Here is a 21,561-nt window from a genome sequence, read left to right on the forward strand (position 1 = left end):
GTAAATCACGTTAAGGGTGATAAGGCACGATATAAATTCAAGTTCTTTTTTGTAATATATTAGGTTGATACAGATGCAGAGTGCCTACATTCTATGATCAGCATTCAGGTTAAATGTTGGAACTGCTCTGGATCATGGTTCCCGAGTTTTCCCTCCCTGGCCTAAGCTGTGCACCAGCCCATCAAATGGAGATCAGTGCCACCATCTCGTGAGGCTTTGGGAGCTTAAAGCCTGCCACTCCGGATCAGTGTGATACTTCACCGTGTCTCCTCCTGTTCTTACCCCCTTACAAAATGCTGTGCCACAGATCCTGCAATGTGTGAATACAACATGTGAGGCAGTAATCAGACAGCTGGACGCGCTAGGGGAATCACTGCTAGTAATCCCAATCCAACAGCTGCTAGCCAGCCCTCGGGACATCGGCCGAACAGAGAATTGGACTCAACTATGACAGTCAAAAAAACTTCCCAGCATTCACTGCCCAAGCACATGACTTAATTACAGGCACCAAGATGAGATTTTTGGCATCTCAGGGAACCGCAATGCACACATGAATTGGGGAGGGGAGACGTTGTCAAAGTGAAAAAAACATTCTCAAATCCTTAGCACAAGAGGGTGAGCAACCTGTCCCCAGGGATGTCACTCTGGATCATGATACACACTGGGATGACAGAGTCCAATTGTCCCCCCAGTGCAGTCTCTGCTGTGAAGTGAGATGGTGGGTGAAAAACTTTGACACACTCTACTTGAGTTGTGTACACACCCAGCAGTCCAATTATAGATTGCATCCCTATCCAGGGGCTGTGTCTGGAGGGAGCACTTTGACTGTGCAACAGCAGGGTGCAATACTGCTGGTTACAGATCTCTGCTTCTTTGACATGGTGAGATTCAACCCTGGAGGAGAGTGGCAGATTTCCCAGTGGGACAGGGTTAACACGGCGATGAGCCATTCATGGCATCACACATTAAAGAGCACGGCCTCACTAACACTAAATAAAGCCCGGTGACTTACTGCAGATTTGCCTGGTTTCAATCTGCTGCCCCCCACCTCTCCACACCAAGACTGGATTCACCATGTTGATGAATCAAAGCCAGAATCTACGTCCAACTGAATAGTCTTGTTCCTCGCCTCCTATTTTAAATGGATGTGCATGTTGGAGAGTTTATCCCATTTAAAAGTGGCTATGCGTAAAATAAGCGTGTAGATTAGAGAATCCAGAAATAGTTATCTTTGTCTGCGATTCAAACTGTTCCTGGAGTCCCCTGCTTTCTGGATTGCTGGTCAAGCCCCAATTCCACGTGTGATCAGAGACAACCTCCGAGGAAGGCAGCCGAGGCTAGTGCAAAAACTTCTCTTCAAATCGGAGACTGGACATAGCTTTGTAGACGGTGTCAGCAGGAGGGAAGGCCACAGGCGGTCCTGGAAAAGGACAGAGTAGCAGTGTGTACATCATGACAAAGAGAGATCTCGCCGCTGTGAATTCACCACAACTTTATTTACAAAATAAAGGTACTCAAAGTCACTGCGGTGGAGTGGGTAGATCCAGTACAAGTGTTGGCTAATCACACCCGAGCTATTTGCTGTCTCCTGATTGTTGTTTAGTCTCTGTCTTTTTCAGTGGGATAATATAGATTCCATTCTTAGCTTCTTTTAGTCTCCACCATCGGCCTAACCTGCAAAGAACAGTATAAAGCTTATTCAATTTAACTGCTGGCATGTTCAGCAATGTACAGAATCAGAGGTCAGGAACTTAATACAGCGATTCAGATACAGCCAAAAAGCATGAAAGCAAAGTTTGTGGGATTTCCCAACTTCATCTGAGCACTAAATTTAAACTAATGCTCCTCTTGATGTGCACTTTTGCTCTGGTATGGTGCCAGTCACCGTCAGCCCTGATACCTCACCAAGTGGCTCATTCTCCATACACGAGCCTACACAGCTGGTGTTGGCCTCGGGAGCCGATCCTATCCCCTCCTGGTGTGCCTCCACACAACCATTTTCAGGAGGTCACTGGATAGGAACCCCGGCTGACTGTTCTCCTGGGAGCGCTGGTGACAATTCCAAAGCCCCCACTGCCCAATCAGAGATGGGTTAATTTAGGACAGAATGGGATTGAACCAGAGATCGAATTGGCTGCCACATTTCCTACAAGTGACTGCACTTCAAAAGAAAAAAATTACTTCATTGGCTGTAAAGCACTTTGGAATGTCCGGAGGTTGTGAAAGGTGCTATATAAATGCAAGTTCTTCCTTCCTTCCTTCCTTCCATGACCAACTAAGACATTAGGGGAGACAAGTACATCCATTATTTATAGTGCTCATTACAATAACAACTTGCATTTATCTAGCGCCTTTAACACAGAAAAATGCCCCACGGTGCTGGTCTCAACTCACCCTGGTAATGGTGATTGCAAGTAATCCCATTCAAGCCAGAGAGAAACAACTGCATTGCTAATATAGAATAAACACTCCGAAAAGATCCCAACCAACATCATCCAGTAATGAAGGCTCACGGAGGCAGTCTCCTCCTACTGAGTAGCCAAGCAATTAGGCCAGCTTCTGAACGCGTTACCAATGGCAACAGCAGCATCTAACAGGGTGACTGACAGAATCTGCTGCCATCTCATCGAGAATTACTCGGTGGGTTTTTTAAAAAGTATATCCAGAAGCTTATGTGGGATGACTGCACAGGTGAAACTCTGCAAAGGACAAGTCATCCTGTATTACTGGACAACAGTGCAAAGTTACGTGAACCGACTGACGAACAACTTCAAACCCCTCGGCCTGCCGACAGTCCTTTTTTTGGCTATGCTTTATGAAAGTCTCTGATTTTCTCCCCTTTCCTTGTGCAGGCACTGGTTTTTGCTGGCACACAGTTGTCAGGTAAAGGGTGTAATGTATGTACCTTTAAGGGGGAGAACTACTTTTTACAGCTCCTGTATCCTGTAGTACCGGCAGTGACCACACCTGTATATAAACCCTGAGTAGTGACCTGTACAGTCAGTTGCAGTTTGAACCCTCATTCAGTAAACACCTGTTGATCGTTCCCTGCAGTCTGTTGTCTGATTATTGAAGGACACAACATTAAGACACACGGATATAACATTGGCGACGACGCAGATTCGAACCTACTTGCAGCTCTGCATCACCTCCCAGGGATTCGCTCCTGGAAAACAGTGGAAGGAGGTCGAGTCCAGAAGCACGGGCGTCGACCACGGGCAACCGCCCAGTCATCCAGCGGAGATTTGAGCATCGCAGGGGAGGTTGTCGAGAGCCAGGCTTGGCTTTCCAGTCACGGTGGTCCAGCGAAACGGGCTGGCAACAGATACTGCGCAGACCCTTCCCGGACAGCGGCGGCTAGAGCTGACCGAGCGGCACAGAAAAAGGCCGAGCAGCGTCGACGGGGGAGAGAGGGCAGAGCGCACAGGGCGCAGCCGGTGCTCAGGACCGAGCGGAGTCAACGGGGAGAGAGACGAGAGAGAGCAGAGCGCAGCCGGTGTTCAAGGGCCGAGCAGCGTCAACGGGGGAAGAGAGGCGCGCAGGGAAACGCGAGGCGCTGCCATTGCCACGAGGACCGCAGAGAGTGGCACTGGCAGCAGCGCAGGAGCAGCGCACGAAACCCACAGGGCGTCGCCATTTGCCACGAGGACTGCCGAGAGCGGCGTTGGCAGCAGCGCGGGAGACGCCATTTTAAACCGCAGCGGGGAAGAAAGGAAAGCGCGGGAAGACGCCATTTTATGCCAGTCTAACCACACCCAAAAATGCCGAAGAGTGGCAGTATCACAGCGTTCGACAATGAAGTTGAAGATTGGACGACATATGTCGAATGCATAGAAGTATACTGCAAGGCGAATGAAGTGCCAGATGACAAGAAAGCGCTGGTATTGTTGAATTCAATGGGTGCAAAAACGTATGGCTTACTACGAAACCTAGTAACCCCAGAGAAGCCAGTTGAAAAGGATTTTGAAAACATAGTGTCAATCCTACAGGACCACTTAAACCCCACACCGCTGCTGATAGCAGAAAGATTTAAGTTTCACAAAAGGAACCAGCATAAAGATGAAAGTAATGCTGAATATTCAACGGAACTGCGCAAGCTATCGAAACACTGCCAGTTTGGAACGGGACTAGCAGATACTTTAAGGGACAAGTTTGTGTGTGGGCTTCAAAGTGAATGAACCCAGAAACGGCTTCTATCAGAAAAGGATCCTACGTTGGACAAGGCTTTCAGCATTGCAGTATCACACGAAGCAGCAGCACGGGGCGCTGCAGAGATACAATGGAGACCGCAAGAATATGGCACAAATGAAATGTCATACGGAACAGTGAAGTGCTATCGCTGCGGCAGAACAACACACGACCATAATGATTGCTGGTTCAAGGACAAAGTGTGCAGACAGTGTGGAAAAGTAGGACACATAGCAAGAGTCTGCAGGTCGGGAAAGAAAACCAGCAGCAAGAAAGCGCCACAGGAGAAGTACAAGAAGGTACATAAGGTGACGGAGAGTAGTTCAGACGAACAGAAGAGTGATACAGACTCCGGAAGCAAGGAGCTGGGTTGTCTGAAACTACATAATGTGATCAAAATGGAAAATCACCAAACTATCTGGGTCACGCTCAAGATAGCTGGAGTCCAAGTGAAAATGGAATTGGACACAGGATCAGCCCCAACAGTCATAAACCGAAGGGACTACAAGCGGCTATTCTCACATATACCCTTGAGAGATACAAAGATTGTCTTGAAGACGTACACGGGGCAAAAAGTCTACCCCAAAGGAAAAATAAGGTGAACGTTATATGTAATGGCAAGGAAACACCAAAAATGGACCTATATGTATTGCCAGATGGAGGACCACCACTACTAGGACGTGAATGGATCCGGAAGATACAGCTAGATTGGCATTCCATACAAGCACTGGCTGTAGATGCCAAAAAGGATGACGACGTCACACCTGGACGACTGTCAAAAATGCTAACTGACGCACGAAGTGTTCCAGCAGGGACTCGGAACACTAAAAGGCATAACAGCGACGATCAAAATAGAGGAAAATGCAAGCCCAAAGGTTTTTTTTAAGGCCAGACCGGTACCTTATGCGATCGCCGTCGAAGCAGAGCTGGAAGGTTTGGAACGTTCAGGAGTACTGTCCAAAGTGGACTGGAGCGAGTGGGCTACACCCATCGTTCCTGTAATGAAGAGGTCGTTGAGTAATACGCCTGGGGAACCAAAGAAGGTTCGCTTCTGTGGGGACTTTAAGGTGACAGTGAACCCAGTCCTTCACACTGTACAATATCCGCTTCTGCGGATTGAAGATATTTTCGCCTCGCTATCTGGAGGGAAACGCTTCACTAAGATTGATCTGGCCCAGGCGTACTTGCAAATGGAGGTAGAAGAAGCCTCGAAACAGTACCTCACGATCAACACTCATAAAGGTCTCTACCAATACAACCGGCTGGTGTTCGGGGTAGCATCAGCTCCGGCTATTTGGCAAAGGGCAATGGAACAAGTCCTGCAAGGGATTCCAGGGACCCAGTGTTATTTGGACGACATCCTGGTCACGGGCGAAAATGACAGTGATCACCTCGCCAACCTGGAGCAGGTGCTCACTAGGTTGAAGGAATATGGGCTCCGAGCTAATCGCCACAAATGCGAGTTTTTGCAGAAGCAGATCTCGTATTGTGGCCACGTTATTGATAAAGAGGGGTTACATAAGTCCCCTGAAAAGATTGAGGCAGTAGTCAAGGCTCCAGCACCGGAAAATGTGTCACAACTGAGGTCGTTCCTCGGGCTGGTGAACTACTACCATAAGTTCTTGCCGAATTTGTCTACCGTACTACACCCACTGAACACCCTACTGCAAACAGGGGTACCATGGAAGTGGAGTGACGAATGTAAACGAGCTTTCCAGAAGAGCAAAGCATTGATCACATCAAAAGAGGTGTTGGCTCATTTCAACCCAGCACTACCAATTCGGTTGGCGTGTGATGAATCACCCTATGGCATTGGAGCGGTGCTGTCGCACAAATTCCCGGACGGCTCGGAGAGGCCAGTAGCCTTTGCGTCTCGTCACTAACCTCAGCCGAGCGTAACTACGCCCAGATTGACAGGGAGGCCCTCAGCCTAGTGTGGGGAGTGAAGAAGTTCAATCACTATCTGCACGGGCAGAAGTTCACCTTGCTGACTGACCACCAACCACTTGTCTCCATCTTTAATCCAAAGAAGGGCGTTCCGGTGATGACTGCGCAACGACTACAAAGATGGTCCCTTTTTCTAGGGGCGCACCAATATGAAATCGAGTAGAAGGGCACAAAACAGCATGGAAATGCTGATGGGCTATCACGCCTGCCACTGCCGACTGCGGAGGAAGCACCAGCAGTGGATCCTGTCGAAATATTTCATTCGACTATAATTGAATGCTTGCCCGTAACTAACACTGGTATAGAGAAGGAGACCCGAAATGACCCGACACTGTCTCGGGTATATGACTTGACGGTGAAGGGATGGCCAACACACGGCGACTCACTGTTGCCAGCATTCTCATCCAGAAGAGAACAGCTGTCAGTATGCCAGGGGACCTTGATGTGTGGATCCCGAGTGGTAATTCCACCGAAGGTCATCTGGGAGGGGTGAAAATGAAAAGCCTTGCTAGGGCTTATGTGTGGTGGCCGGGGATCGATCAGTAAATCGAGGACTTGACACAGAGCTGCTCAGGATGCCAGAAGGTCCAAAATGCACCACCACATGCCCCTCTACACCCATGGGAGTGGCCCTCATCTCCATGGCAACGGGTGCATATTGATTTTGCTGGTCCATTCATGGACTCAATGTTTCTAATAGCCGTGGATGCGCACTCGAAATGGCCTGAGGTGATCAAAATGTCCTCCACCACCACGGAGAAAACTATCGCAGTCCTACGGACCATTTTTGCCAGAGCAGATTTGCTCGGATAACAGACCACAGTATGTGTCCGAAGAGTTTCGAAGATTTATGAAAAGGAATGGGGTAAGGCATTACACATCCGCCCCGTATCATCCAGCCACAAATGGATTGGCTGAGAGGTTCGTACAAACCTTTAAAAAAGCAGTAAAGGCCATGTGCGATGACGACATTCCACTGCAGCATAAGGTGGACAATTTCCTGTTAGCCTACAGAAATGCGACACATGCAGTCACCAACCAGGCCCCGGCCATGATGTTCTTTATCCGAAGGTTGAGATCTCGTCTGATTTGCTCAGACCAAATGTACGAAAAGATGTTGAGAGTAAGCAATTCCAGCACATCAATGAGAAGCCGACAAAGAGCTTCAATGTAGGGCAACCAGTCTTGGCCCGCGACTACCCAACAGAGAAATGGCAACCAGGAACGATATGCACACGGCAGGGGCCACTAATGTACACAGTGGATGTTGGGGAGAACATTGTGAGACGCCATGCTGACCAGATCCTAGAGTCACAGGAACAAGTCAACCCCATGTCTCGGCCATACGTACCTGGTGAGGAACCTGACGTACAGGTCGCATCTACCTCAGAAACAATAGCATTGGAAGCTGATGAATCAACTGACGACAGGGTGTTAGAATCGCCTCCGCACCAAGAGCGAGACACTCGGGAAAGGCGTTATCCAGAAAGAATCAGGAAGCCTCCCCAAAGACTGAATTTATAAATAGACTATTTTCAGTTAATGTTGCATGTTAAAAGTGTTAATTGTAATTAGTTTGATATTTAATTGTTAAATGAGTGTTATGGTACTGTTAATCTAAAAGGGGAGGAATTGTAATGCATGTACCTTTAAGGGGAGAACTACTTTTTACAGGTCCTGTATCCTGTAGTACCGGCAGTGACCACACCTGTATATAAACCCTGAGTAGTGATCTGTACAGTCAGTTGCAGTTTGAACCCTCATTCAGTAAACACCTGTTGATCGTTCCCTGCAGTCTGTTGTCTGATTATTGAAGGACACAACATTAAGATACACGGATATAACAAAGGGTATCATAAGATATGGAGAAAAGGAACTGAGGTACAGATCAGCCATGATCTAAAAGAATAGTGGAACAGGCTCGACAGGGACAGCTATGTGGACAGCAGCTGCCTTGCAGCATCTCACCCAAATGGCCACTTCACACGCACCCCCCCCAGACTGTGTTTGTTGACAGGTTATTTGACAGTGGGAGCATCACAGCAGAGCCTGATGCCCTCTGCCACGTGCACTGGATAGGGATCAGCAGCAGGAGCCCGGTCCAATTCATCCCTCCCTCATCAGATGGCACTGTAGTCAACTCTAGCACCCCTACGAGTGCAGGTTTGAGGAATAATTCTGCAATGGTGGTGCTGTACATGTACTACAGCTGTGGTTCTGGGTTTGGTTGCTGGTTAGAACGACTGCAGGGATATCAATGTTCACTCCATTCACTAGATGGTGCGATCTTCTGCACCGCCCTCACCAACAGATAATAATGCAAGGGGAAGGAAAAAACTGGAAGGGGGTGGGGTTGCACCCCTGGATACCAGCCATCCATCTGACCTGTCAAAGGACACACCTCAACGTCACATTATCTTTGCTGATAAAAGCTTCATACAGACCACATGCTTTCAGTCAATGCTCACTAACTGAACCCAGACCCTGCCCCACTTTTGTGCCGGACCATTCAGCACCAAGACATTTCGTGCACAGCCTTTTTTCCATAAACCTTCCCCTGTGCTCGTCACCTGGCATATAGTTTGTTACCTGCTGATCTTACACCTTCCTCCCTTGGGATATATGCTCATCAATAGTTCATCTGTTTGAAAATGCTCCAAAGGTCTACCGCAACAAACAAATCACAACCACACAGCTAGGGAACCCATCAATGAATAAGTAGCAAGTGTTTAACAATGAGACTGTGTGGCCATTAGCAGAATATTACATTTGTGTGCCGCACAGTGTAACACTCCTGTTTTTATAAAGCAGTACATCATCCACCTGACCACAAGCAACACTACAGGAGATGGGCTACACAGTATCTAAAACATGCCAGCCCTGAATTTCCATGGGATCAGTGTAACTCCTGCCATGACGTCAGTGGGAGATCAAAGGAACCCTGGAGAAATTGTGTACACAATGGTTTTTAGCCATTCACGCTGTTTCTCCAGGAATTCTATCAATCTCCCACCAGAGAATCCCCTGCGGAAATTCCAGGTGGCGGAGATTGAAATACAGGTCGTGGCCCGCGTCCTTTACCTGTGCTCCTGACCCACGCCAGCCACCAAAAAGTCACCCGAGCTGGAAAACTTCAAACAGTTCACAAAGCCGACCTATGAAAGAGGCAGAAAGAGGTTATTAGCTTTCAGCGTTGTGCGGAACTCATCAGCTCACCCACAGGTCTCGATTTCCCCACGGACAGTACCATGTCATCTTTAGAGAAGGGTGTGAATTTGCTACAACTGTTCTGTGCTGAGTTAGCCACTCACAGCTGGGGCAGAACTAGATTGATTCCTGGGATGAGAGGGCTGTCCAATGAGGAGAAATTGTGTAGAATGGGCCTATACTCTGGCATTTAGAAGACCGAGAGATGATCTCATTGAAACATAAGATTCTGAGGAGGATTGACAGGTTAGATGCTGAGAAGTTGTTTCCCCTGACTGGAGAGTCTAGAACTAGGGGCCATAGTCTCAGGATAAGGGGTCGGCCATTTAAGACTAAGATAAGGAGGAATTTCTTCACTCAGAGGGTTGTGAATCTTTGGAATTCTCTGCCCCAGCGGGCTGTGAATGCTGAGTTTTTGAGTACATTCAAGGCTGAGATAGATTGATTTTTGGACTCGAAGGGAATCAAGAGATATGGGGATCGGACAGGAAAGTGGAGTTGAGGTCGAAGATCCGCCATAATCTTATTGAATGGCAGAGCAGGCTTGAGGGGCCATATGGCCAACTCCTGCTCCTAATTCTTATGTTCTTATGTAGAAGTAAAGGTGCTGCAGTGTCCCTGGACTTTGGATGTGGGAAAAAGGGCAGAGAAGGGAAAAGAAAGAAAATCAGCCGAAGTTCCCCCTCAGCACTGACCATCGATGGAAACTGGCACCATGCTGGTATGCAAGGCTCAGGCCAACATTGTGCTATGCAATACCCGCCGAGTCACCTTCAACATCTTCCTTCTTCACGGGGATGTCTTCCTTTCAGTGAACTCAGCCGCTAAACTATCCAAAACACTTATAGAACTCAAAATGTTGGGAACGTCACAGCACATTGCGCTGGAGTACAAGCGCGAAACACCAGACTGCTGGGGTACACATTCAATCGTTTGGACTTCCAACCAGTCAATCTCTCGAAACACAGCCAAATCAGCCCCGTGTGCAACTATATTTATTTGTTGGGTTGTCTAGAGTGGATTTTGTGGACCTGCAGGTTTGTAAAGGGGCTGTTTGTAGTGCTGTTGCCAGCTTCAGCAGCAGGTCGCCTCCTCACCCCATGGGTCATGGTAGGCGAGTGGCTGGCCCTAGGAAAACAGGAGGGGGGAATCAGGGGATAAACACACGTACCCCTCAAAAGTATTGGTGACCATTTTGACAAAGGTATGTTTAGAGACATTCCCCAGCAGCCCCGCACCCCACCCCACAACTGTCCTGGCCGCCATTACAGAGAGTCTGCCTCTCCATCTCCCTCACCCCACCGCCTTGCCCAGTAGTACCGCTCCACACTCCTCGCCGACTCTCCCCAGCCTGTAGTATGTACTTCCATCACAATTAATCGCCAATTTCCTCAACAAACAACCAGGGATTAGAGTCAACTGCTGGGGGTGGGGGGAAAGTGAAAAAAAAAAGAGGGTTGGTTGATGGCTGCACCATATCGGGGTGCGCTGATGGTCTTTTTTGTAGGTTTGTATGGCAAAACCGCTGTGTTTTTTTAAGTGACATTACACGGCCACATTTTCAGATCCTGCTGGAGGAGGATTTAATTGCAAGAACAGACGGAAACTCAGTGACCTGAGAAACACGGTTGATGTCGTCGAGCCAGTCTAGCCCCAGCCCAAGAAGAAGAAACCGTAATGCGGCAGCAAACCGGGACTGTAACTTCTGCATTAATGATCTAACTGAAGCGGCGTTGTTATTTGAAGGTTAATTGACAGCAGGGACTCTTCCAGCAGTAACTGGAGCCCTGTGTTTGATCAGTGCTCCACTGGGGAGCGGGCACTGTGAATGTAATCAGCTCCTGCTTCCAACTGGAATCAAATCCACCCTGAAATAGTGCAAGTGAAACAAGTCACGAGAATGCAGTCTTAAAGGGGAAGGAGTGCCCAGGAGCACTTCCTGTTCAGGGGACCACGCCCCACACAAAATATGTGCAATTATAAAAATGTTTAGTTTTTTAAGAAAAAAATTCTTCAAATTTCCTTCCTTAACAGAGAACCCATTCCCAATGGCCTCCGTAATGTGGTAATGTATCATACATGCCAGGAAGGGCCCATGTATGATCCCTGGTCAGCACTGAGTTAGCTGATCTCAGGCAGGATAGCAGTAGGGGCTTGACAAACAGGCCTCAACACCTCCCAAGTTAGGAAAGGGGACAAAAAAGAAACCAGCCAAGGTTCCTTGCTCCCAGTCACTGAGCGCTCACGCCTGAGAGACTAAGAAAGGACAGGAAAAGGCTCGACTACACCATCTTCCCTCATCAGAAAGCCTGCTGACACTCACATGAAGGTTGGGCTATAGGGGGGCTGCCAGAACTTGTGGAGCTCGCCCCAGCACGGGTCGGCACGTTAGGAGAGGGGTGCACAGAACTAGAGGGGAAAAGGAATGCTTACGGATCCCCAGGTTAGAACCATTAACTCTGGTATGGTGCTAGTTTATCCAGAGACTGCACTGCAATCCGTCCAGCTAGTCAGAATTGTAACCCGCCAGACACACAAACTCTTAAAATCTCTTACCATGGGAATGTCAAACAGCGGCTCCAATCTCTTAAATCCTTCTCCACACTTCCAGAGTCGGATTTTGGAATTTTGGGAACCTGAAATCATAGAATTAAACTAGATTATAACATAGCAACATGAACAGGCCAGTTAATTACAACAAAGAGCTGTGGAAACAACTCAGCAGCTTGCTGTGCATCACATAACATCGCGTTCTCGGTTGTGTTGTAGCTGTGTAATTTGCAGCGATCCGTTATTGTGCACACTTCACTTAAATACACTGTGAAAACACGGGGAACAATGGGAATGCACAGCAAGCTCAGTCAGCATCTGAAAGACGACGACAGGGTAATGTTACTGAGACTCTAGGCAAGAACTGCAGGACCCCATCAGAACATTAACTGGCCCAGTCTCTCTCAGGTGCTGACTGACCGCTGCGTACTCCAGGTTTCCAACTCTTGAATACACTCACTGGCTCCTGATCAGAGGGACCAAAGCTGGACGCAAGCTGGCAGGTTCAACCCAGCTTACCACAGTTGGACGGTGAAGCTGGGTGCTCAAGAATAAAAAAAATATGGGGGTGGCCTTAAAAGGACCGATAGACAACATTTCCAAGTTTTTATAGTGGGCAGCCAGAGGGGGGGCAGAAAGAGAGAGGAGACAGGTGAAGTCCAAGATCAGGAAAATGTTACGGTCTGGTGATGGCTGCTGCATTGCTGCCGATGCCCTGAACATGCAATTTCAAAACGCCAGCAACCCCTCAGCAACAACTTCTTGCATTTATATAGCACCTTTAACGTAGTAAAATGTCCCAAGGCGCTTCACAGGAGCAACTTGCCGGCACAGACACGATGGGACGAATGACCTCCTTCTGTGTCGTAAATTTCTCTGCTTCTATGAACTACTTCACTGGGAGGAGAATGTTACGTTGAAAACGAATGAATGGAATAACAAGAGGAACAGAGAATTCTATATATTCTGAATGAAGCAACCTGGTTGCTAATTATCTGCAGAACATGGGTTTAGTCACTTCCAGTAGATGAAAACAAGGAACATTAAACAGTATCTCACAGCTTGAAGCACCTGAGGCTACCAAATCACTGTTCAGCAACGCTGCCACGGAGCTAATCCAATTTGGCTGCTGTATCCCTGGGTCTCCACAGATACCATGAGCTGTCCTGACAGTCACCAGAGGCTTCTTCTTAGTAACTGTCCAAAGGGCCAAGGAGCTGGAACACAAAAAAGACAATAGGTTTAACATTTAATGGCCTTCAAATATTTCTTTTAAAAAAAGTTGGTTAAAAGTGCAACACTTTCGTCAATAAACGTACCCATCATCGGCTCCAGAAATCATATACTCCTCGTTTACCAGCTGTATGCAATCAATGGAACTCCTGGGGAGTAAACAGCAAGTTGTATAGTTAGCATGCTGATAGAGTGGGAAGTGATCACAGCCAGTTTCTATGGGTTTTCCTATCGATGTTGGGCACTGGGAGAGCAGCGCTCAGCTGTAAACCTGCGACCTCTAGTTGGCCATCGGGGGGCTATTGGAGGACTGTTTTCTGCTGCTTCCGCCCACCAATCTTGCGACTGAAGGGAAGCAGAATAAATAAAGTCAGGGCTTGGGCCTTGGCAGAGGCGTGGAATTCATCGCCTTTATGCTGTCAGGTGCCTTCAGGGTAAAACAATGGGAAAACAGCCCTCCTGCTGGCAAAAGCACCGTACCAATATGAAGGCATTACATATTGTGCAGAATAAAGTTGTTCTGTATGTCAGCTACCCAGCGCTCTGCAAACCCCCTCCCCAGTTAGCAATGTGTCACTGAAGAACCGAACAGAATTATTGCCAGAAAGTTCGTACTATAATAAAACTTTGAAGTTTAATTCTGCTGCAATGACAAACACATTTGAAGTCTGCTGGACTGACCGACTTTGCAGAAGTGACGTGTCCTTTATATTACAGTGCTCTTTGTTCTGTACATCAGCTACCCAACACTCTTCAATGCACTCTGGGGAACCCACCCCATTGGTAATGCACCAGCACAACCTACTTCACTGGCATTGCACTGCTCCAAACTCCTTTCCCCACAAACCCCCACCACCCATTGGTGATGCCCCTCACTGATTGACAATAAATTGAAGCTAATGCAGCAGTGCTCAGTGGCAATAGAGGAGGCAAAACAAACGGTCTGTAAAGTGAGGTAATCCTGTCACTTTATAAAATCGCTGGTCTGACCACACTTGGAATACTGTGCAGAGTTTTGGTGGCCACATAACAAAGATCCTGCAATGATCAAGAGGAAACCGAATGATTGAGGGGGCTGGATTACGAGGAGTGATTGTGTGGGCTGGGCATGTGCTCACTGGAGGTGGTGGGGGGGTGGGGGTAAATTCAAAACTAATCTGTGGAAACATTTTAGTGAGCAAATGGTCAATCTATGAAACAGGCTCCCTAGGGAGACAGTGGAAGCAGTTAGTATTGATTCATTCAAATTAGACAGATTTCTTTCAGAAAATATTATTTTGGGATACAGTGCGAGTAATTTGAGACGTGAAGTATTGTAAGTGTAGTATGTTTGAGAGTAAACCGTAACTGAACCTATGGTTCCCAAAGTTTTCCACCACTGAGGTTTGCCTCGCCTCATGTCATGTCTGGGTCTGTTGTAGACTAAATGATAGATTGATTGCTCGGACTCCATTCTCATTGGATCATGTGCCTACAGGCTGGTAGATGAACGAGGCAGACCGTGGTCATTTTTTGCCCAGCTATTCCTATATTCTCCGACCCATCAATTGGCTGCAGCTTCAGAGCTCAAGAGGCAACACAAAACAGCTGCACCTGCAGTCGTTTAAAAGCTGTCAACCCCAATTTGTGTCCCGGACTGCCAGACTCGCCCCTTTTAAAAGGAAGATTTCTGTTGATGCTAAGTTGTTGCTGTTTAAGGCTTGCTTCCCTCCTGTCCATTAGCAGCAGAATTCTGCCAACTACACATATACTTGCACTTGAGCCAGTGTCAGGAGCGCGACGCCTGGATACTGCTCTCCCCGTTAACATTTAGACAGGGAGCGGGTCTGCTTTTAGACAAAGGCCATTGGGAAGCTAACGTCAGGGGTCACTGCCCACCCCTTCCAAGTTTACATAACTAAAACCGCTCTCAACTGCAGAGTTGTAGCCCCGCATTGTCATGGGTCGACAATACCATCGGGATAAACCCCCAGGGACTGTTTACAGTACAGACAGTGGCCAATGGAAGGAGAGTCCTGTCTGCAGTCAGCTGCACTTCTATAGTGTAAAAGGCACATTTAACAGGACACGTCTGGCACACTTCCCACCCACTTCACTTCAATCTGTATACTTTATTTTGATGGTGTTTTAAGAATATTTCATTAGTGACGACAGGGTCAGAGATGGATGGGGGGTGGGGTGGGGAAAGGGGTGACAGAAAGCGAGCTGTGAAAATGATTTTTCCTATCGAAATCTTTTCAACTAAACAGCTGTGGAGATGATTAACCCATTCAGTACTGAAGGCCTGTTAGAGCTTTTATACCTACTGGTCATCAGAAGTGATGGGGCTTAAATGAGGCAGCTCCCAGCCACTGATCTGTGGAGTGCCACCTCAAAAGGTGACTCCTCTAGGGAGGAGAGGGCTGGCACTGTCTAGGAGGCTCAACACCACTCTCGGCAAGGAACCAGAGGGCGACCCAGGAAAATTCAATGCCTTCAGGAGAGGGGGTCGGGGGGGCAGGGAACTGGAAGAAATGAAACCAAGTGCCGATGACATCATTGGCAGCACCAAGTCACCAAGGTTACAGAGCTCGACAGTGGGGCTGAATTAACAGACTGTTGATACTGAAGCATTCTCGGGTTGATTAAAAAAACAATGTTAATTCAGACAGTCAGGGCTCAGTAACTGTATTGAGCTATGACCCCAAACAATGTCACAATTACTTGTCTTCAAATAAAGCCAGTCAAAGATCAACAGGAATGGAGAGCACAAAGAGAGCACCGAAGAGAACTTCTAGAAACCATACGATCTTTAAAACAGGTCCTGAAGGTGAAGCTCTGGCATTTAGACTATGAAATGCCACCAGGCCAATGCTGTACAAATCGCTGCATTAACGGGGCAAAAAGGAGAAACAAACAAGTTGTTTGAAGGTTACAATTTTGTGATCGGGTTTTCTGGCCGATGAAGCTGCGCACATAACTGGGTAACCAGAAAAGCACAGTGCTGGCCTGCAAGGACAGGCTTGGCACTCTGTACAGCAGCACAAGATATGCCGGTTATATTTGCAGCCAGGATGCTATTATCAGGAGGTCCAGGCAGGGCTACCTCTACAGATGGGCACCAGAGCTCGAGGTAGGTGGGCAGCATTGCCACCTTTGTCGATCTGCCAGTGAGGTTGGAGCTGTCCGTGCTGTATGGTAAATGCAGCGTTAATCTTTACATGAGGTGCAAAGTAGAGAATTTTCACATTACACCAGAGTGCTCAGGGACCCGGCAGGTGTGAAATCGATGAACATTCTGTGTTGAGACCAACAGTGAAAGACAACCACTTGCAAAAGTGAGAATGGGAGCCAAGGGGGTATGAACTAGCTGCACCAGAAACCATGGAACTGAACTACTGTTAAAAAGTTAGCACTGGAATAAAACATTGCACATTTAATCCTGCTGCACAGACATCTGACGTCTGTGGACTGACTGACTCTTGCTCAGGAGAAGTGATGTGCCCTTTATATCACAGTGCTCTCCTTTACAATACAGGAGTAGCGCAGTAATATTAGTGAGGCGTTGGACCAAGAACCACATTCTGGAGGTAGCAAAAGTAAAGGGCTGCTGCTGGCTCCCATTTACTCTGGCTCCCCGGTCCAGGCCCCGGCCCCCGAGCCTGTCCCCGGTCCAGGCTCTTGGCCCCGGCCCCCGAGCCCGTCCCCGGTCCAGTCTCTTGGCCCCGGCCCCGGCCCCCGAGCAGGCTCTTGGCCCCCGAGCCCGTCCCCGGTCCAGGCTCTTGGCCCCCGAGCCCGTCCCCGGTCCAGGCTCTTGGCCCCGGCCCCCGAGCCCGTCCCCGGTCCAGGCTCTTGGCCCCGGCCCCCGAGCCCGTCCCCGGTCCAGGCTCTTGGCCCCGGCCCCCGAGCCCGTCCCCGGTCCAGGCTCTTGGCCCCGGCCCCCGAGCCCGTCCCCGGTCCAGGCTCTTGGCCCCGGCCCCCGAGCCCGTCCCCGGTCCAGGCTCTTGGCCCCGGCCCCCGAGCCCGTCCCCGGTCCAGGCTCTTGGCCCCGGCCCCCGAGCCCGTCCCCGGTCCAGGCTCTTGGCCCCGGCCCCCGAGCCCGTCCCCGGTCCAGGCTCTTGGCCCCGGCCCCCGAGCCCGTCCCCGGTCCAGGCTCTTGGCCCCGGCCCCCGAGCCCGTCCCCGGTCCAGGCTCTTGGCCCCGGCCCCCGAGCCCGTCCCCGGTCCAGGCTCTTGGCCCCGGCCCCCGATCCAGGCTCTTGGCCCCGGCCCCCGAGCCCGTCCCCGGTCCAGGCTCTTGGCCCCGGCCCCCGAGCCCGTCCCCGGTCCAGGCTCTTGGCCCCGGCCCCCGAGCCCGTCCCCGGTCCAGGCTCTTGGCCCCGGCCCCCGAGCCCGTCCCCGGTCCAGGCTCTTGGCCCCGGCCCCCGGCGCCCGTCCCCGGTCCAGGCTCTTGGCCCCGGCCCCCGATCCAGGCTCTTGGCCCCGGCCCCCGAGCCCGTCCCCGGTCCAGGCTCTTGGCCCCGGCCCCCGAGCCCGTCCCCGGTCCAGGCTCTTGGCCCCGGCCCCCGAGCCCGTCCCCGGTCCAGGCTCTTGGCCCCGGCCCCCGAGCCCGTCCCCGGTCCAGGCTCTTGGCCCCCGAGCCCGTCCCCGGTCCAGGCTCTTGGCCCCGGCCCCCGAGCCCGTCCCCGGCTCTTGGCCCCGGCCCCCGGTCCAGGCTCTTGGCCCCGGCCCCCGAGCCCGTCCCCGGTCCAGGCTCTTGGCCCCGGCCCCCGAGCCCGTCCCCGGTCCAGGCTCTTGGCCCCGGCCCCCGAGCCCGTCCCCGGTCCAGGCTCTTGGCCCCGGCCCCCGAGCCCGTCCCCGGTCCAGGCTCTTGGCCCCGGCCCCCGAGCCCGTCCCCGGTCCAGGCTCTTGGCCCCGGCCCCCGAGCCCGTCCCCGGTCCAGGCTCTTGGCCCCGGCCCCCGAGCCCGTCCCCGGTCCAGGCTCTTGGCCCCGGCCCCCGAGCCCGTCCCCGGTCCAGGCTCTTGGCCCCGGCCCCCGAGCCCGTCCCCGGTCCAGGCTCTTGGCCCCGGCCCCCGAGCCCGTCCCCGGTCCAGGCTCTTGGCCCCGGCCCCCGAGCCCGTCCCCGGTCCAGGCTCTTGGCCCCGGCCCCCGAGCCCGTCCCCGGTCCAGGCTCTTGGCCCCGGCCCCCGAGCCCGTCCCCGGTCCAGGCTCTTGGCCCCGGCCCCCGAGCCCGTCCCCGGTCCAGGCTCTTGGCCCCGGCCCCCGAGCCCGTCCCCGGTCCAGGCTCTTGGCCCCGGCCCCCGAGCCCGTCCCCGGTCCAGGCTCTTGGCCCCGGCCCCCGAGCCCGTCCCCCGAGCCCGTCCCCGGTCCAGGCTCTTGGCCCCGGCCCCCGAGCCCGTCCCCGGTCCAGGCTCTTGGCCCCGGCCCCCGAGCCCGTCCCCGGTCCAGGCTCTTGGCCCCGGCCCCCGAGCCCGTCCCCGGTCCAGGCTCTTGGCCCCGGCCCCCGAGCCCGTCCCCGGTCCAGGCTCTTGGCCCCGGCCCCCGAGCCCGTCCCCGGTCCAGGCTCTTGGCCCCGGCCCCCGAGCCCGTCCCCGGTCCAGGCTCTTGGCCCCGGCCCCCGAGCCCGTCCCCGGTCCAGGCTCTTGGCCCCGGCCCCCGAGCCCGTCCCCGGTCCAGGCTCTTGGCCCCGGCCCCCGAGCCCGTCCCCGGTCCAGGCTCTTGGCCCCGGCCCCCGAGCCCGTCCCCGGTCCAGGCTCTTGGCCCCGGCCCCCGAGCCCGTCCCCGGTCCAGGCTCTTGGCCCCGGCCCCCGAGCCCGTCCCCGGTCCAGGCTCTTGGCCCCGGCCCCCGAGCCCGTCCCCGGTCCAGGCTCTTGGCCCCGGCCCCCGAGCCCGTCCCCGGTCCAGGCTCTTGGCCCCGGCCCCCGAGCCCGTCCCCGGTCCAGGCTCTTGGCCCCGGCCCCCGAGCCCGTCCCCGGTCCAGGCTCTTGGCCCCGGCCCCCGAGCCCGTCCCCGGTCCAGGCTCTTGGCCCCGGCCCCCGAGCCCGTCCCTTGGCCCCGGCCCCCGAGCCCGTCCCCGGTCCAGGCTCTTGGCCCCGGCCCCCGAGCCCGTCCCCGGTCCAGGCTCTTGGCCCCGGCCCCCGAGCCCGTCCCCGGTCCAGGCTCTTGGCCCCGGCCCCCGAGCCCGTCCCCGGTCCAGGCTCTTGGCCCCGGCCCCCGAGCCCGTCCCCGGTCCAGGCTCTTGGCCCCGGCCCCCGAGCCCGTCCCCGGTCCAGGCTCTTGGCCCCGGCCCCCGAGCCCGTCCCCGGTCCAGGCTCTTGGCCCCGGCCCCCGAGCCCGTCCCCGGTCCAGGCTCTTGGCCCCGGCCCCCGAGCCCGTCCCCGGTCCAGGCTCTTGGCCCCGGCCCCCGAGCCCGTCCCCGGTCCAGGCTCTTGGCCCCGGCCCCCGAGCCCGTCCCCGGTCCAGGCTCTTGGCCCCGGCCCCCGAGCCCGTCCCCGGTCCAGGCTCTTGGCCCCGGCCCCCGAGCCCGTCCCCGGTCCAGGCTCTTGGCCCCGGCCCCGGCCCCCGGTCCAGGCTCTTGGCCCCGGCCCCCGAGCCCGTCCCCGGTCCAGGCTCTTGGCCCCGGCCCCCGAGCCCGTCCCCGGTCCAGGCTCTTGGCCCCGGCCCCCGCCCCCCAGCCCGTCCCCGGTCCAGGCTCTTGGCCCCCGCCCCCCAGCCTGTCCCCGGTCCAGGCTCTTGGCCCCGGCCCCCCAGCCCGTCCCCGGTCCAGGCTCTTGGCCCCCGCCCCCCAGCCCGTCCCCGGTCCAGGCTCTTGGCCCCCGCCCCCCAGCCCGTCCCCGGTCCAGGCTCTTGGCCCCCGCCCCCCAGCCTGTCCCCGGTCCAGGCTCTTGGCCCCCGCCCCCCAGCCTGTCCCCGGTCCAGGCTCTTGGCCCCCGCCCCCCAGCCTGTCCCCGGCCCAGGCTCTTGGCCCCCGCCCCCCAGCCTGTCCCCGGCCCAGGCTCTTGGCCCCCGCCCTCCAGCCTGTTTATTGCAGAAGATTTACAGCCAGGAAATGAATGTAATTTGAAGTAACTACAGACATAGCTGGTTCTCCACAACATACGCAGTGGTAAATGTACTGCTGGCCGAGCTACTGAATCTGTATAATGCCCATGGCCTCTAGGGCATTGCCTTACCCTTTTTCACACAACTACTTTTGACCTGTGTGAACTGCATCAAGTTGCCAGGTTTCACACTTACTCAATTCAATTAAAGGGAAATATCGCACTAAATAACGCAGGCACAGTGCTTCAGAAACACTTCAGTAAGTGTCAGCATGCAATGTTTCATTTGTTTCTCTTGCTGACTGCACTGGTGATAGTTCCTAATTTCGCACCCACTCTCCAGTACCTCGTCCATGTAGTCATTCCTTTAGGTATGAACTTAGACAACTTGCATTTATATAGCGCCTTTAACATAGTAAAACATCCCAAGGTGCTTCACAGGAACATTAACAAAATTTGACACCGAGCCACAAGATGATATTAAGGCAGGTGACCAAAAGCTTGGTCAAAGAGGTAGATTTTAAGGAGCGTCTTAAAGAAGGAAAGAGAGGTAGAGAGGTTTAGGGAGGGAATTCCAGAGATTAGGGTCTAGGCAGCTGCAGACACAGCCTCCAATTGGGAGGTGATGGAAATCGGGGATGTGCAAGAGGCCAGAATTGGCAGAGCGCAGAGATGCATTGCTCCTGTATAAAGGTCATGTGTGCAATCTCACTACTCACTCGTGACCATGAAATACAAGCTGTGATTCTTCGACGATCTTCCAAACACGGACCGTCCGGTCTCTGCCCCCCGCTGTGACACAGCGTTCTCGACTAAGGCTGTCCAGTCCTGTGATGGCATTCTGGTGACCAAACCTGTTTGAATTGGGAAAAAGAAATGAAGTACAGCAGCAGACGCTGATGCGCTATCAATTACTCATAAAAGACTGAGAGTTAGAAGAGTAACTAAAGGCTTTTATTAACAACAGAATGGAGGTCTGCCTCGCGTGGTCGACCGGTCCATGATACTAAGGGCTGGGGAGCAGTCACCTTTATACTCGGACCTGTGGGAGGAGTCAGCCGAGGCATGTCCAGGCATGTACACAGTGGAAGACAAACAGGAATACAAACAGTGGTTTACCACATTCACCCCTTGTTTAAAATTGAGTCCGGCGGGGTGAAGTGTATTAAAAGTTAGTGTATTGGAGTCTCTCCGGAGGTCTTGTCTGCCGCTGTGATCTGCGTGGCGACGGCAGGGGTAGTGAAGCTTCCGGCGTCGAGTCCAGCGTAGGCTGTGGCACAGGCGTGTCGTCCTCGTAGATGTCGAGCGGGTCGCGGGGCCCAGGCCTGCCGTCTGCTGGGGCTGGATATCGGATCGTGGGGGGGGGGGGGGGGTGGTAGTGGGTAGTGGGTTACTGCGGCCCCCGAGGGTGCAAGGT

General features: G+C 53.1%; 1 protein-coding gene across 3 annotated transcripts in view; it reads right to left on the reverse strand.

Moving 5' to 3' along the window:
- Positions 1-1,472: 1,472 nt before the first annotated feature.
- The window catches only part of rrp9 (ribosomal RNA processing 9, U3 small nucleolar RNA binding protein), a 42,109-nt gene continuing 22,020 nt past the window's right edge, over positions 1,473-21,561 (reverse strand). The window contains exons 10-16 of one of the 3 annotated variants that reach the window (XR_015080002.1): positions 20,864-20,998; positions 13,212-13,274; positions 12,952-13,109; positions 11,899-11,978; positions 9,217-9,290; positions 7,783-7,938; positions 1,473-1,674 (exon numbers count right to left, since the gene is read on the reverse strand). Coding sequence is in view for 2 of the 3 variants with exons in the window: in XM_086001255.1 (XP_085857381.1) it covers positions 1,575-1,674; positions 9,217-9,290; positions 11,899-11,978; positions 12,952-13,109; positions 13,212-13,274; positions 20,864-20,998 (610 nt within the window). In the remaining variant the exon portion in view is untranslated. The remainder of the gene's footprint in view (positions 1,675-7,782; positions 7,939-9,216; positions 9,291-11,898; positions 11,979-12,951; positions 13,110-13,211; positions 13,275-20,863; positions 20,999-21,561) is intronic. The other 2 variants (XM_086001255.1, XM_086001256.1) reach the window with 2 other exon arrangements.

This window comes from Somniosus microcephalus, chromosome 11 (genome assembly GCF_052327205.1).
Source record: "Somniosus microcephalus isolate GS21.2 chromosome 11, FLI_Smic_1.0, whole genome shotgun sequence".
Classification (NCBI taxonomy): Eukaryota; Metazoa; Chordata; class Chondrichthyes; order Squaliformes; family Somniosidae; genus Somniosus; species Somniosus microcephalus.